Source organism: Bombina bombina, chromosome 5 (genome assembly GCF_027579735.1).
Source record: "Bombina bombina isolate aBomBom1 chromosome 5, aBomBom1.pri, whole genome shotgun sequence".
Classification (NCBI taxonomy): Eukaryota; Metazoa; Chordata; class Amphibia; order Anura; family Bombinatoridae; genus Bombina; species Bombina bombina.
The window spans coordinates 953,989,251-954,007,724 of NC_069503.1; the positions used below are offsets into that span (position 1 = coordinate 953,989,251).

The 18,474-nt window shown below is 37.0% G+C and overlaps 1 protein-coding gene across 1 annotated transcript in view; it reads left to right on the plus strand.

The window, feature by feature from the left end:
• The window catches only part of STMN2 (stathmin 2), an 87,939-nt gene extending 69,877 nt beyond the window's left edge, over positions 1 to 18,062 (plus strand). Inside the window, 7 exon segments of the mRNA XM_053713162.1 lie at positions 4,183 to 4,247; positions 4,250 to 4,277; positions 4,280 to 4,300; positions 4,303 to 4,355; positions 15,297 to 15,461; positions 15,464 to 15,490; positions 16,704 to 18,062. Coding sequence (XP_053569137.1) covers positions 4,183 to 4,247; positions 4,250 to 4,277; positions 4,280 to 4,300; positions 4,303 to 4,355; positions 15,297 to 15,461; positions 15,464 to 15,490; positions 16,704 to 16,763 — 419 coding nt within the window. The 3' untranslated portion in view covers positions 16,764 to 18,062.
• The last annotated feature ends 412 nt before the right edge of the window (positions 18,063 to 18,474 follow it).

Genomic DNA, 18,474 nt, shown 5'->3' on the forward strand with positions numbered 1-18,474 from the left:
GGCAGCCAAATTGTGGTATTAAAAATTCTTAAACAATCGTATAGTCGATCGACACTGAAGAGACTGAAATTCAATTACGCCACTCCGTGAATATCCAACAGCAGAGAGAAATGCTTGCCCACTGCCAAAGAAAATCCTGTATAAAGGATTATAAAAATGTCCTCATCTACTGCATATGACATATTCATCTGAAGTGCAAGTCTCCAAGACCTAGAAGACAAAAGCACTTACCTGCAGTCTAGCTGTCCGGCAGGAAGACAGCTCACAAGGCGTGAAAGGACACATACTCCTTACAGAGACCTGTAGATAAAGAAAGGACAGAGTTACCAACTCTGGCTTTCTGTACCATGGTCAGCAATGTGTTAGGAAACAAAGCAAGGACTACCTCACAACTTCCTAACTGCTTAAAAGCCACGACTACTCTACTGAAGATATTGACGTGGACTCAGCTAATCCCAAATCCTTGCTTGCAGGGAAAAGTACCCGAAAAAGGAATAAATTTCTTTAGACACCAAACTTCACCTCCTCCATTGACAGAGACAAAGAGAATGACTGGGGATTATGGGTAGGGGCGTGACACTTAACAGCTTTGCTGTGGTGCTCTTTGCCTACTCCTGCTGACCATGGGTTCCATGTACTAAGCCGTCAATTCTTCCGTCATTGTAGACGCGGATAAACTCGCCGTTACTCGCCACGGGCGAAATGGTGTCCGCTGTCGCTATGTACTAATAATCCCCCAATAAATAGACACATCTAGCCCACCGCGAGCAGTGGCGGAATATTGATAAATTTGACGCCTCGCTCACCCGCGACTAAGCTGATGTACTTAACTTTCATTTGAATTGTCTGGCCAATTATTAACCCACGTGACCAATGCAAGGTGTCACGAACATCATAGTAGTTGCGGGAATAGAATTTTGCTCCTATAAAAAGTTCTACTTATCTAAACAACTTTTATTATTGTTCAAAAATGTTTGAAGAGTGATTACAGAGCGTTATTTTTGTAATATTTATTTACAATTTGGATATGGATTCATCTTGATCTGAAACCACCTTCAAAATCCAAGAATCCTCACATTTTCCCATCAGCAATTATCCCCCTGGTAGTTCGGTGAGCCTTCATTGAAACGTACTTGGACTTGTCTGCTGGTTTGTCTATAGGTGAGTCAACACAGACATTCTGTACATGAGTAGCCTCCATCTCCTATTAGAAGATATACAAATTTAAAATATAGATTACTCTTTAATTACAGTCGACACAAATTGGGCGCAATTTATGTACATGGAAATGAGAAAACAAATTAGACGCCATTTATGCTGTAAGTACAATGCTGATTTACTGCCTTTTATATATGTCATAGACTGGCGCTAGAGTGACTTTCCTATTGTTTGTACCTTGCCCGCCACCTATAAGGTGGCGAGGCAAAAATAACGTGGTGGAGCGCGGAAATTGTCGCAAGCGGACAAATAGATTTTTTAGTACATTCGGTGGTTCAAATGTGTCTAATTACAGCGAAAAATGGAGAGTAGCGAGGTTTGGCGGATAAGGTACGCTCGCAATTTTAAAGATGCGAGTTTGAACATTGTTGACCAACTTTTGTACATATCAGTTTGCGAGTTTTGACGCGAGATTTGTTGCGTGTAGCTCGCTGACTGCTTAGTACATGGAGCCCCCATGAGTGATATTCCCACTAGTAATTGAATGACGTTGTGGACATATTTTAGGACAAGAAATATCTGGAATGTGGTGGATGTGTGCAACAAGGATTAATTATAAACTGAGATGAATAGGGCTTAAAAATTTTATTAATTGTGTTCCAGTACCTCTATTATTGAACCTTTTGAAAACAACAATTCTGTTGCATATATGATGTGAAAACAATTATCTTTTAAAGCAACACCCATGGTACCAGCCAAACAAAGCAAAACTATATATTAAAAAAACAGTAAAGACTCAAGATGCAAATATAAGTATTTAATAATTCTAAAGAGAAGTCCTCTCAGAGGGCTTATGATCAAAAATATACCAGCATGCAGGGGGTTTGGCAATTATTTTTTTTAGCATTTTATCAGAATGTAGGTGTCATTCCTTCAAACCCAGAACCCCTGCATAGGGAGATAGGCAGCTAAAAAAATTTCTTTCTAAAAGAGGGTAAAAACACATTCGTAAAGTACTCTTACCTTTGTAAAGGTACTATCTCAAGAACTGCCTAAGAACTGCTGATCCTAAGAGGAAATTCCTACTGAGCCAAGCGCTAGTTGTACAGCTGCAGATTGGGACAGTGGCACTTTCTGCTCAAGACCCACATTTCTCCCCCTTTGTGCAGGTTACACCCATAGAAATTGTAGGCTCAGCTAGTGAAGAAATTCCATGAGACCAATGGGGGAGATTTATCAGGGCAGCCGATGCTTCTTGCTCCGCCGCCAAGGTTGCAGGGTCCGCCCCCCCCCCCCCCCCCCTGAAAACCTAAGTTAAGAAGAGGCTGCAATCATCCCAATTAGATACAATCGGGATGATTGGCACCCCCTGCTAGCCGGATGTGCAAGGGGGCGCTTTGCACAAGCATTTCTTGGAAAATGATTGTGCAATGTTAAATGCTGATAGCGTATGCTGTCGGCATTTAGCGATGCCCGGGCGGACATGATTCCGCTACAGCCAAATCATGTTCACCCCAGTCTTTATAAAATTGATCCACAAGTCATTTTTCACTATCAATGTCTTTTTAACGGATGCCATCAAATTAAATGTCATATCAATTTGAGCAATATCCAAACACCTAATAGCATGCATAAATTAACATCGGGATGATCAGACTTTAATGAAAATGTAATTTGACCTATGTTTGTAACTTTTAATTAAACCAGGAAAGTACCATGTGTATCAGCATGTGAACCAAGCACTGTAATAATGGTAAATATTAATAAAAAGATATTTTAAAGATATTCTCAACTACGTAGTGGCAGGTCATATTATTATGTCAACAAGTAGAATACAACAAAAAATTATTTAAGGTAAGTAAGATGTCTACATGCATACACCACTGAATAAGTAAAAGTGTCACTGCATTTTTAGAAATACCGTGTAATTTTTTTTTTTATTGAAAACTTAACTTGATGGTAAACTCCATGTCCCCATCTTGCTGTTTTAATAAATGTATGTGTCCAATTAACCCTCACATACAAATCTTTGCTTGATAAAGTATTATAAATTCCCTATACATTTTAGCATTTTATATTTCGCTGGATTGCGAGCTCCCTCCGGTCCCCGCGGGTCAAATAAATTGTTCCTTAACTGGCAACATTCAATCATTATTTGAGTCGCTAGACAGGCATATGTCTATGTGCTGTACACGCATGCGCATTACAGCCCACTTCTTCATGCCACAGTTCGCCAATCCAGATTGTTTGATTTTGTCACACACATCCTTTGCATACATCATTGAGACCCTTGCACATGATCTATTTCAGAACCCTCTTTGGAGGGTGCAGAGGCTCTGACCGTGTAGAGCGGGAGGAGCCGCAATTCACTTCACGTCAGTGCTTGATGGGAGATTATGGGGGAGCGGAGCTAATAATCGATATATAATTATTATAAACAGTCAAAAATATATTAAAGGGATAGTCTAGTCAAAAAATAAACGTCCATGATTCAGAAAGAGCATGTCATTTTAAGCAACCTTTCTAATTTACCTCCTATTATCAATTTTTATTTTGTTCTCTTGGTATCTTTATTTTAAAAAGCTGGAAAGCAAGTCTAGGAGCCAGCCCATTTTTGGTTCAGAACCTGGATAGCGCTTGCTGATTGGATGGCTACATTTAGACACTAATCAGCAAGCGCTATCCAGATGCTTGAACAAAAAGGAGATGGTTTCTAAGCTTACACTCCAGCTTTTTAAAATAAAGATATCAAGAGAACAAAGAAAATTGATAATAGGAGTAAATTTTAAAATCGCATCCTCTATCTGAATCATAAAAGTTTAAATTGTGACTATACTATCCCTTTAAGTAAGTCCAAAAAACCAAAACAAAAAAAATGTGCAGTTTAATTATTTGATTCATGTAGATTGTAATTACACAATTGGTACTACAGTGGAGTTTACCATCACTTTAAGAACATTTTTATAACAAGTTTATGATTATTATTTGGCTTTTCCATACAGATTTCCCTCTTTTTTATTTCAGACATGAAGTGAAACAGGCTCAACAAGCGTTCATCTGGCCAGGCTTTTGAACTGATCTTTAAAGCCACCCATCTCCAGTCTCAGAAGCTCCTCGGACTCGGCCTCTCCAAAGAAGAAAGATGTTCCCTAGAAGATATCCAAGCTAAGCTCGAAGCTGCAAGAGAAAGACGAAATGTATTTATTTTGTTAATTTATATGAAAATGAACAGGTTTCTTACTGTATGACACAGTTTCCTGTGGGATGCAGTATATAGTGGATATTATAGTGTACATGAATGATAAATTCAAATCTTATTAAATTGTTAACAAACTTAAAGCAAATTTTGACTCAAGTAAGAAAAGAGTTCCTTCTTAAAAGACTTTTAACCTTGTTAATTGGAAGAGTTCCTGCTGGGTAAGGTGGTCCTGACATTTTACTAGTTGTGTTTTCATGCTGTTCATTGGGTGGCAGAGCAGTGTTTTAAAAGGGACAATTTTTCACATTTTTTCTTAACATTTTATTTGAAAAAGCACAATTTAAACATGGTCATCTCTTGCCCGAGGTAAAGCTGGTTAAATTTAATTTGAAACTTGCTGTATCAGTTATGTTCTTCCTGTTAAAGGGACATAAAAACACTAAAGGGTAGAGCATGAGTGGAGCGGTAATTACCGCTCCCACTCGCACGCTAGCTCTACTCAACTTCTGTTCTTTGTGCGAGTTGGCTTGCGCGCTAACCCCGAAGTTAGAATATCTCAATCCTGTTAACATACTTTCCCATTGAAAAGTGGAAAAAAACACCCATAACCCTGCTATAATAACCCCTAAACCACTGCAAATCCCCAACTACACTATTACCCCTAAACCACCACAACACCTATCGCAAAGTAACCCACTACACTAACAGCCCCTAAACCCTACTAACATCTAAATCCCCTGTCTTAATACCCCTTAGGTTACCCCAGAACAGACTAACCCTTTAAAAAAATAAAAAAAATAACTATATTTAAAAAAAAACACCTGAAAAAGTTAAAAAAAATAACCTTACCCTTTAAAAAAATAAACCTAATATTACTTAAAAAACTTACATTAGTTAAAAAAAAACAACCATTACAAAAAATGACACACAAATTACTAAAAATAAAAAATCAGTTATGCCCACTGAAAAAAACAAAACCCACCCCAAAATAAAAAAAACTATACTATACTTAGTGTAGTTTATACTATACTATCTCTAAACTACACTAAACTACCTTAAAGGCCTTTTGTAGGGCATTGCCCAAAAAGTATCAGCTCTTTCTGTGAAAAAAACCTACAAACCTCTACAATTAAACCCCCAAGCCCCCCAAAAAAGGTCTGTATGGTTTTAATAGGGGTTATTAGTGTAGTGGAATACTTTGAGATGGGTTGTGTGGCAGTTTAGGGGTAAATAGTGTAGTGGGTTACTTTGGGATGGGGGGGTTTGGCTGTTTAAGGGTCAATTAGTGTAGTGGGTTACTTTGCATTGGGGGTGTAGCGGTTTAGGGATTAATAGACTAGTTTAGTGCAACTGTTTCCTCTGAGCAAACATTTACTTTCAGCTAGTAATACAAGTGGACATTACCGCTCAATGCTGCCCATAGAAAATATATTGTTTGTGCAAAATAATGGTACTTTAAACAGCGCGCCACTTGCAATATGGATTTGAGAGCAAAAAACACTGCAATCTCACAATCGTGTTTACGATCCACGCACCACTTGTGACGTGGCCCTAAATATATTATTATTTAAGCATAGTATTAAGGTTATTCCCCTGCCTCCCTTTAGTAATGGGTGCTACTATGTTGAAATCTAGCTTTCACTACATTCCAGTGCTGATCTGTTTGCGTATGTGCAGCAACTCTCCTTTAGATACGTGCAATGTAACCTAGGTTCCCCTGCAGCCATGATTAGAGGGGGAGCATAAAAATGTATTTAGGGCAAGATTACACGATTTATACAATTTTAAATAACTTTCCAATTTAATTCCAATATCTACTTTCTTCTCTTGGTATCTTTTTTTGAAGGAACAGCAATGCCAATAGCAAGAGGCATATTTATGCAGCCACTAATTAGTAGCTTCTAAGCCTAGCTAGGTATACATTTCAACAAAGGATACAAAGAGAACTAAACAAATTAGATAATAGAAATAAATTGGAAAGTTATTTAAAATTGCATGCACTATCTGAATCATGAAAGAAAAAATGGGTTTCATGTCCTTTAAGTATCATGTTGTTTTTTTTTTTTTTTTTTGCATTTGAATGAGAATGTAAACTTTGTAATATAAGATTTTGCCTTCAAGTATAATTTAAAATGTATGTGCTAGATTTTAAGTGAATTTGTCTGGGCTGCTTAATGTTTCTCAAGGACCCTGCTACAATGTTTGATGCATGAGTCATAGAAATCACAATCTATAGCAAGCTATTTGCTTTAATGATATATTTGATGTTCCCATCTGGTTTAGATGGATAGTTTTAATAAATCTGAATTACTCATCCATGATATAAATTTGTGGCAGCGTTATTTGAGATTTTGAATTGTGTTAAGTACATTGTGTTTTAATATTGCACAGCTGTGCACATCAAAAGTATTCAGAAGACACTTTTTCTTTTATTTGTTATGGGTTTAAGAGACAGACTTGTATAAATAGTAGCTATACCCTTCGGTTCGTCACGTCCATTTATTACTTATGATTACTGACTGATTTATGCGTTCATTTGGAAAATAATTGGTTAAAAAGCATTCAAATAAATTAGCCATAAAACTTTTAAATATATATAATTGACGGGTTTGACCTTTAAAGGGACACTGTAATATTTTATAAATCTAAAATGATCTTCCCTTTAATGTTTTGCCCAATAGTCAATTTATCTCCTAGAGTGTATTTAACAGTTTGAAAACATATCATTTACATTTATTTTGTTATTTGAAATAACTACTTTTGGCATTTGCATCATCAGACCGCTGCTTCCCTAATCTTTTGCCATCTCTAAATTGTCAAAATTCAATCTCCGCGGTCTAGTCCGACCAGGGAGATTGACAGTTCCTGCCCGCGTGTGATTGGCTGTGCGCGGGCAGGAGGCGAGATTGCACATGAGCGCAAAATAGCGCTCGTGTGCAATGCTGAATACCGCCAGGGGAATTCAGCCCGCCAGAGGCCAGCTGAGGCGGACAGGGGCGTGTATGTGCGCCCCTGTCCGCCTCGGCTTGATAAATCACCCTCTTAGAGTTATTTTCCAGATATGTATATAGAACAATTTAGTAAAGTACATGTCTTCATTAAAAAAAAATGTCTGCAATGGGAAATCAATTTTCCTTTTAATAATTATCTCACAACGTAAAATAAAAGTGCATGAGTTTTTTTAATTAAATCTCAGTGAAGGGAATTGAATCATACACATTCAGCATGCAAGAGAAACATTAACCATGACCTAACCTGTCTTGTAGTATTTTTTGATAAATGTTCCTTCTCACCAATATTTCCACTTGCAAAAAATGCATATTTTAAAAAAGAAAAAAATTATAATTTTTCGGACTGGAAATCAAACCATCAATCTTTAGTATGTAAGGCGAAAAGACTGCTATTAAACTAACCGTATAGTAATTTATAGTAATCTTGTTAACACTCCATGCATTTTAGACACAGCTGATATGTGTTCATAAACAACACCATCCACACAAAACAATATTTATTTTTTTAACAAGCAAAATAGCCTTTCAATGATGTGAACAGAAAACATTCTATTCATGTAATCAACACAAATAGAGACAACAGGATATCATAATAACTTATTTCACTGGAAGATATGTTTCCCAGAAGTCAACACATGCAAATAATAAATGATCAAATGACAAAAAGTGTTCACATATAGGGGTATATTTATTATAGTGCAAGCGGACATGATACAATGTAGCGTATCATGTCCGCTGCACATCGATAAATGCCGACAGCATTTACACCGAAACAATAGCCTTTAAGTATTTACACCGAAACAATAGCCTTTATACATTAAGTAGACTCAGAATGCTGTTGTTCTAATGACCGACCCCACACTACACACACACTTTTAAACACAGAGATATTTGTTCTTTCTGCTCGTGTCTTGAACGAGATCACAAGTATCTTGGCACATTCTGCACCCTCAAGTAAATTACCTTGTTGCAGCACCAAACTGCATGGGTAGCATAGCTATCTACGATAAATAAGTCCTAACTATGCACTCTGAAAAACTGAGCTATTAATCAAATCAGGCTATTTCTCTAGGCACATACTATTTGCTTTTACCCTTGACAATAACACCCACTTCCTTGCTGGCTATACTTTTATTACTCTTACAGATGCTAGATCAACTCTCCAAATTTCAGGTATGATTTTCTCTCACACAAGGATAATATATAACCTTTATGAGTTCTCTATGAGGAAATCTAAAAGACATCCAGGGTCATTGACGAACTTTGTGTGTCAGTTTACATGTTTTTTCATGTAAATTAGTTTCCCTGTTCTTATATTGAACATGCTGCACAAGCGTCACTGGAGATTTATAGCATTTATAATCTAAAAAATGTTTCATAATTTCATAATGTATTTCATATTTTTCCCATTTTTTTTCTTAAAAAAACAAAAACATATTCTTGTGCTGTAAAAAATATCAATGCTTTTCCTCATATATGCTAAGATGAGTTCCTCTCTACCAGTCAAACAGAGGATGTTGTCCCTAACAGCCAGTGAGGATTAGTAGGAAGTACTAAAACAATGTTGCAGTATTAGTTTTACTTAAAGGGACACAAAACCCAAACATATTATTTCATGATTCTGATAGAAAATACAATTTTAAACAACTTGCTAATTTACTTCTGTTGAATAGAAAAGAAGTACATTTGAAAATTGTTTAAAATGATATGTTCTTTGTTCTATCTAAATTGTGAAAGAAAATTTTTGGGTTTCATGTCCCTTTAAAGGGACATCAAATTAAATTATTTCTTTCACGGTTCAGACATAGCGTACAATAAAAAAAAAAAAAACAGTTTACTTCTATTATTAAATTTATGCAATGCTCATGGTATTCTTTGTTAAAGGGACATTCCAGTCAAAATTTAAATGCACATATATGAATTAAATCTTTGAACAGAAACATATTTGCAATATAAATGTTTTGCCAAAAATGCTTCTAATAAAAGTTATCACTGTTTTAGTATTAGCATTTTTCTCTGCATGTGCATGTGAAGCATAGCTAGATATTCTCAGTGCACCAGCATTTTAAATACTGACAGCAGGTAAGAGAGCTACTGCCGGCTTGTCTCATGTGAGCAATTACAAATTGAGTCTTATTAGATAATAAAAGCACTTTAAGCTCTCTGAGCAAGTGCTGTGCATGGAGCATACATTAAATACAATTTTGAAATAGCTATAGCTTTTACTAGAAGGCATTTTTGCTAATACATGTATATTACAAAAATGCTTCTTTTTAAAACTGGGGCGCGATCCGATAAAGATCATAGGTTTGCGGCGCAAGTGAGGGAACCCCTGCCGCCCGTAGTTTCAGCTCGCAACTCGAGCTATCCAATATACGGCGCCGTCAGATGCTAAAGTGCCGTAAGTCGGATAAACCAGCGGATGTCCAGAAATCTGCGTAAGTACAAATTTCTGGAGTCGCCAGTGACTTACGACACTTAGAAACTGCCGGCGCCTACAAAAACCTGACAAGTTATGAAATCACCCCGTACTGTCTAACACGCCTCCCAAACATAGCCCGACATGTCTAACCCTCTACTCGCTATTCCCCCCTCACTCTCCTAATAATAATGCATTAACCCCTAAACCGCCGCTCCCGGACCCCGCCGCCACCTAATAAGTTATTAACCCCTAAACTGCCGCTACCGGACCCCGCCACCACCTACATTAACTACCCCCTAATGTGAGTTCCTACCCCGCCGCCACCCTACATTTAACTACCCCCTAATGTGAGCCCCTATACCGCCGCCAGCTACATTACCTACCCCCTAATGTGAGCCCCTATACCACCCGCCACCTACATTAACTACCCCCTAATGTGAGCCCCTATACCGCCGCCAGCTATATTACCTACCCTAATGTGAGCTCCTACCCCGCCGCCAGCTATATTAAAATTATTAACCCCTAATCTAATCCCCCTACCCCGCGGCCAGCTATATTAAATAATTAACCCCTAATCTAATCCCCCTACACCGCTGCCACCTATATTAAATTAATTAACCCCTAATCTAATCCACCTACACCACCGCCACTTATATTAAATTAATTAACCCCTAAAATACTAAACTATCCCTACCACTAAACCTAAGTCTAACCCTACAAATAGCCCTGAAAAGGGCTTTTTGCGTGGCATTACCCCAAAGTAAACAGCTCTATTGCCAGCCCTTAAAAGGGCTTTTTGCGGGGGCATGCCCCAAAGAAATCAGCTCTTTTACCAGCCCTTAAAAGGCCTTTTGGCGGGGCATTGTCACAAAGAAATCAGCTCTTTTGCCTATAATCTAAATCCCCCCTACATCGCCGCCACCTATAATAAATGTATTACCCCCTAATCTAATCCCCCTACACCGCCGTCACCTATATTAAATAGATTACCCCCTAATCTAATCCCCCTACACTGCCGCCAGCTATATTAACTATATTAACCCTAATTATATTAGGGTTAATATAGTTAATATAGTTATTATATATATATATATTAACTATATTAACCCTAATTATATTAGGGTTAATATAGTTAATATCGTTATTATATTATATATATTAACTATATTAACCCTAATTATATTAGGGTTAATATAGTTAATATCGTTATATATATATATATATTAAGTATAATAACCCTATCTAACTCTAACATCCCTGACTAAATTCTTATTAAAATAAATCTAATATTAATATTATTAATTAAAATATTCCTATTTAAATCTAAATACTTACCTATAAATAAACCCTAAGATAGCTACAATGTAATTAATAATTACATTGTAGCTATTTTAGGGTTTATATTTATTTTACAAGTAACTTCGTATTTATTTTAACTAGGTACAATAGCTATTAAATAGTTAATAACTATTTAATAGCTACCTAGTTAAAATAATTACCAATTTACCTGTAAAATAAATCCTAACCTAAGTTTCAAATACACCTACACTATCAATAAATTAAATAAACTACAAATATCTAAACTAAAATACAATTAAATAAACTAAACTAAATTACAAAAAAAACAAACACTAAATTACAGAAAATAAAAAAAGATTACAAGAATTTTAAGCTAATTATACCTATTCTAAGACCCCTAATAAATACAAAGCCCCTCAAAATAAAAAAAAATTCCCTACCCTAATCTAAATTTAAAAAGTTAACAGCTCTATTACCTTACCAGCCCTTAAAATGGCTTTTTGCGGGGCATGCACCAAAGAAATCAGCTCTTTTGCCTCTAAAAAAAAACACAATACCACCCCCCAACATTACAACCTACCACCCACATACCCCTACTCTAACCCAAACCCCCCTTAAATAAACCTAACACTAGTCCCTGAAGATCTCCCTACCTTGTCTTCACCCAGCCGGGCAGAACTCTTCATCCGATCCGGGCGATGTCTTCAATCAAGCGGCATTGAAGAAGTCTTCCATCCGAGCAATGTCTTCAATCAAGTGGCAGAGAAGAAGTCTTCCATCAAGCAGCAAAGAAGAGGTCCTCCATCGGGGCGAAGTTTTCTTCCAAGCTGCATCTTTAATCTTCTTTCTTCGCTCCTCCGACGCGGAACATCCATCCGGCACGACGACTTCCCGACGAATGAGTTTCCTTTAAATGACGTCATCCAAGATGGCGTCCGTAAAATTCCGATTGGCTGATAGGATTCTATCAGCCAATCGGAATTAAGGTAGAAAAATCTGATTGGCTGATTGAATTAGCCAATCAGATTCAAGTTCAAAATAAATATAAACCCTAAAATAGCTACAATGTAATTATTAATTATATTGTAGCTATTTTAGGGTTTATTTTATAGGTAAGTATTTAGATTTAAATAGGAATATTTTAATTAATAATATTAATATTAATTAGATTTATTTTAATAAGAATTTAGTTAGGGATGTTAGAGTTAGATAGGGTTATTATACTTAATATATATAATATAATAACGATATTAACTATATTAACCCTAATATAATTAGGGTTAATATAGTTAATATATATAATATAATAACGATATTAACTATATTAACCCTAATTATATTAGGGTTAATATAGTTAATATAGCTGGCGGCGGTGTAGGGGGATTAGATTAGGGGTTAATCTATTTAATATAGGTGGCGGCAGTGTAGGGGGATTAGATTAGGGGTTAATACATTTATTATAGGTAGCGGCGGTGTAGGGGGATTAGATTAGGGGTTAATACATTTATTATAGGTGGCGGCGGTGTAGGGGGATTTAGCTTAGATGCAAAAGAGATGATTTCTTTGTGACAATGCCCCGCAAAAAGCCCTTTTAAGGGCTGGTAAAAGAGCTGATTCTTTGGGGAAATGCCCCGCAAAAAGCCCTTTTAAGGGCTGGCAATAGAGCTGTTACTTTGGGTCAATGTCACGCAAAAGGCCCTTTTAAGGGCTGGTAATAGAGGTAATTACTTTAGGGGGATTAGATTAGGGGTTAATGTATTTAATATAGGTGGCGGCGGTGTGGGGGGATTAGATTAGGGGTTAATACATTTAATATAGCTGGCGGCAGTGTAGGGGGATTAAATTAGGGGTTAATACATTTAATATAGCTGGCGGCGGTGTGGGGAATTAAATTAGGGGTTAATACATTTAATATAGCTGGCGGCAGTGTAGGGGGATTAAATTAGGGGTTAATACATTTAATATAGCTGGCGGCGGTGTAGGGGGACTAGATTAGGGGTTAATACATTTAATATAGCTGGCGGCGGGGTAGGAGCTCACATTAGGGGGTAGTTTAATGTAGCTGGCGCCGGTGTAAGGGGCTCACATTAGGGGGTAGTTTAATGTAGCTGGCGGCGGTGTAAGGGGCTCACATTAGGGGGTAGTTTAATATAGCTGGCGGAGGGGTAGGAGCTCACATTAGGGGGTATGTAATGTAGCTGGCGACGGTCTAGGGGGATCACATTAGGGGGTTATACTTTTAATGTAGGTGGCGGCGGGGTCCGGGAGCGGGGGACATTGCGCATGCGTTAGGTGTTAGGTTTTATTTAGCAGCCAGTTTAGGGAGTTACGGGGCTCCAATAGACAGCGTAAGGCTTACTACGGCTGCATTTTGTGGCGAGGTGAAAATGGAGTAAGATTTCTCCATTTTCGCCACGTAAGTCCTTACGCTGTATATTGGATACCAAACTGCGCGGGTTTGGTATGCCTATGGGCCAAAAAACTACGGCCGAAGGCAGAAATATACGAGCATAAATTCTATGTTACGTCGTATATAGGATACCAAACCCGCGCAAAATTAGGCGTCGCCGACTTTTGCGGGCGACGCTGCATATCGGATCGAGGCCCTGAAATGTACCCATGTGCATTTCAATTTTGTCTGGAATGTCCTTTTAAAGAGTAGACCTATGTAGGTAGCGTGCACTTGTATGCAAACAGTGCCGGGGTTAGGTTCCAGAAGGAATGGTTGTAAATCAAAACCATTGTAAATTGAAACCCAGTTTATAATGTAAGTCAATGAGTCAGTGAGGAAGATAGGTTCCAGGCCCCTCTCAAAATTGTCATAAGTAACACCTAATACATTATTTTTAAAGCTTTGAAATGAAGACTTTAAATGCATCATAAACCTAATAAAACACAGAATATATAATTAAACTAAGTTAAATGAACAAAAACATTTGCTAAACAGCATTATAAACCTAATAATATAATCACACAACACAGACTTCACTTGCATTTTTCTGCAAACAGTTCTTTCTATGCATTCCAATCTGGACTGATTTATAGACAGGAAGATCTTGTTCCTTTGAAATCTGCTCGATAGCTCAGGTCTGGTTAAACTGATTAATTTCAGCTTGCTTGGCTTTGCTGCATCACAAGCAGACAGCTCCCCCTACTGGCTATTTTAATAAATGCACTGCTTCTCAATAGCAGTCACATGACTGGAAAAAAAGGTTGTTATTCTGAAACGGTGTAAATTGAACCATTGTAAAACGAGGGCCACCTATATATAACTTTGTATAAATCAATCTAACATAGTGCTTCAGACATGCAGGCTCTTGAGTCTTCCTACTTGCTTTTCAACAAAGGATACTAAGAGAATTCCTTAAATGTTATAATAGAAGTAACTTGGAAAGTGTTTTTTTAAATTATACACTCTATATCATGAAAACAAATTGTTTCATGTCCCTTTAACTGGTGATGTGTAAATGCTGCTCTAAAGTAATTGCTCTTTAAAAAAACAAAGAGATGAAAAGGATGAAGTGAGTTTTAAAAATAAATAAATAATAAATAAATGAGTGATTGAATAAATAAATGAATAAAGGTAGGCACTAGTAGTAGACAATGAGGTGCCCTACCAATACCACATACCTTTTAACATTTCTCAGAGGATTTCCAGGACAGGGAAGGGAGGGGGACTTGGTGCTTAATGGGTGGAGCCATGACAAGAGAAAAAGGCTCCACAGGAATGCAATGGACAGGTAGGGCATGTTGTTGGCGGGCTGGGCAGTCACGAAAATACAGGATGTTTGCCCTGACTGGGAAAGCTGTGTTAGGGACAACCTGTGACAATCCCATAAGATCCAGGGCAGCTGAGAGGATCGATACTATGATGTGCACTAACAATATTTAACCTTATTGTCAACTTGTTGCTCCCCAAAAATTGTAGTGTAGAACCATCACAGCCTGGGCAACTTTACTTAAGACACCTGAGAAAAATCCAAAGTAGGAAACTGCTGAACACTAAGAAATATACTTTTATCCAATAGATAAAACTTCATTGACAACCTGCAAACTTTCATTAAAATATCAATTTTACCATCTTTAAAAGATTCATATACAGAAATGTACTAGACGCATTTGATTGGGAAATGAAATAAATGTGCTTACGACTAACAGTTCACTGCGTAGCCATATTTCATTGCTTTTTTCCCCCTCTTTTTATCAGATCCAAGAGGCCCAAATCCTAAAGCAATTGGCAGAAAAGAGAGAACATGAGAGAGAAGTTCTACAAAAGGCGCTTGAAGAGAACAATAATTTTAGCAAAATGGCAGAGGAAAGGCTGATACTGAAAATGGAACAGATCAAAGAAAACCGTGAAGCCTATTTTAGCTTCCCCTCTTGGAGCGTCTTCAAGAGAAGGTATGAATATTTCTCGTCTTGCTCTCATCTATGTTACGGAAATCAAAATCTTTTAAAAGGAGATTCAGCTGGGACTAAAATAATATAATATGTTTTATTTTGTACAAGTAAATGTACGTAGATAAATGGTATAACAGAAACAAAGTGTTAGCTCCTTCATGCAAACGGGGAAACAGTAAAATATGTGGCAATTGCAAGATAACTTTTAAATTCTTTTATTTATGTTGTGTGATTATTTTTATGCTCTTCCTATAATTTATCCCTGCAAAATTGTGTTTTTTCCCTTCCCCCTGAGATGCTGAACTGCATCCTGTAGTGTTTCTCAACTGCGATCCTCAAGTAACAGGCCAGGTTTTCATTATAGCTGAACCAGTGCACAGGTGAAGTAATCAGCTGATCAGTAACCATGGTTACTAACCTGCTCTCACCCATTAGCTGATTATTTCACCTGTGCTCTAGTTCAGCTATAATGGAAACCTGGCCTGTTGGGGGTACTTGGGGACTGAGAAACACTACTGTAGGGTGTAGAACCTCATCCGTGACACATTCTATGTAGCAATCAGTTGATCAGTGCAGAGCACATTTATTTTTATGTTTCTCATTAGCCTATCAAAGGGGATCACATAATACTTTTTAACAACTCTGTACTACATTTATTTTGTATGAACAGCGTTTTAGTTTACTTTTTAATGACTATGGAATGTGATGCCAAATGCGCATGCGTGCCATCAGTATAGAAAGTGCACACCTACAACCTTCAATAGGACATACAGCACAGCTTCCTATTGGCTCAACCACTTTAAATGCTTTAAATGTCACTTTTATGCTTCCGTTTTCAAGTTTACTTTAACATACTGCCCTGCACTTTTCTGTCATTTGAAGTCCCTTTAAGATTATGACATAGCTGCAAAAAATTTAATATCAGACTGTAAAGTGTTTCCAGCATTTCAGGAGATTAAAAAGGTAATACACTTCCTCATAACATATTAAATGATGTATAGAAAAAAGCTTTGCAAAGTGCTGTCAGTATTTACTTTTGCAAGCTTTTTAGTAATTTCCATTTCCACTGCCCCAGAGATATTGGATTGTTCAGATTCCCGATCTAACTGTTTCACGGTGATGATTTTTCGGGGAACATTTTTATGTTTTCCTAATTGGCCAAAGCAAACTAGATAAGACGAGTTTAATGTATTTTCTGTGATTTGTCTTCCAGGAGAGGCATGCTGCTGAAGTACGCCGAAACAAGGAACTGATTGAAGAACTCTCTGGCTGAATATAGACCACCAGTAGTAATTTCCTTGCCTATATAATTACGGATCATGCGATATCAGTATGGAAAATGTATGACATCACAAAAAGAAAACACAAAAAAAAAACAAGAACTCATTATGAAAAAAAAAAATGTATAAAAAAAAAAAACGGTCTCTTTGCAGAATGATTTGCTTGATGTTTAAAAAAAAATTTTGGGTCTTATTTTGTAAATATTTACATTTTTGTTAAAAAATACAAGTATTGCATTATGCAAGTTATTTCATAACCTTACATGTCCTGTTACAGGCTTTCGGTGTTGTCTAACTTTTCAAAATTGAATTTGCCGAAACTTTCCAAAAACACCCATGTCTAATGTCATTCCCTGCACTTTTTCCATTTGGATACTGCATATAAACCATACAATTATGTAGTGGTAGGAAGGTCGGTCATTGCCTAATCATACAAAATATTTTGTAAGCTTTACACTTTGTTTAAACAGTCTTTATATCCCAAGTGCAATGATGTTATTACATTTTAGTGTCCGGAGTGTCAAAAAATGTTCTATCCTTGTGTTTCTTGGTATGGACTTCAATGTTATTTCCAGTGTAGGTTAAACTACTGTGTCATCAGTGAGATAGTTTATAAAGCATAAATAATAGGTATCGCTCTTCTTTATGCAGTGATAGAGGAGCATACAAAATGCGGCTGTAATTTAGGTTGGCAAAATTTCTTCAAACCATAATAGTAGAAACACTACACTCTGAGTTAGAACCATACAATTCAATATTACCCAAGGCTTGGCCATCCTAGAAGTGTCTACTTAGAAAGATCATACCTTCAAATTGCTTTGTAAAATGGGAAACTGTGATATTTTGTAGTTTTTCCTGCACATGGGTTTGCCAAACCTATTTGTAACATATATATATCTGCAATATGAGGCCTGTTAGATGACTAATGTGCCCTTCAAGACCTGGGGAGATTGCCATTGATTTAGTCTCCAACATAAGAGTATCTTGGTGAGCAAAAATACATGAAAAAATAGTAAATCTACAGGGATAATTAGACAGGGTGCACGTGCCAAGAATGGACTCACTAAACAACTACTAAGTCTCTATCATAGTTGCAGTTTTGAAGTTGTTCCTGCCCCATGGAAGTTGCTGCCTGCATATTCTATTCTTCATTAGTGCTATTTTCCTGTATGTCATTGTGAGCAAGCTGTGATTAATAAAGAATTGGGGTTCTGTGAACTTATAAAAGTTTAGTCTTTTTATTATTTCCCAATTTTCCTTGTCTTACATTAAATAAACTGTAAATTAAAAAATGTCTATCATTCTTACCTCTTAAAAATGCTAATATAACATATATATATATCTATTTATATATGTATTTATTTTTATTTTATTTTTTGCATGACAAAGTTTGTTAAATCAGGGTTTTATATTTTATTTTGGAACTAAAAGGATTTGCATAGTTATGCACAACTAAAGTTGTGATAGAAGTTCATTACCAAACTGTCCCCACACAGGGGTGTAGCTACAGAGGCTTAGAGCCTTAAATTGAGACTGGGCCCACATATATAGGGGGCTCATCTGGCCCAATCAGTAGAAGCATTGCTACAAGGAGGCTTGGTGAGGCTTGGACTCCATCTGCATCCTATCTGCCCCCCCCCCCCCCCTGTGTACCCCCTCCCTGTAAAACAAACATAGTGTACAGAAAGTGTATGGATTTGCATT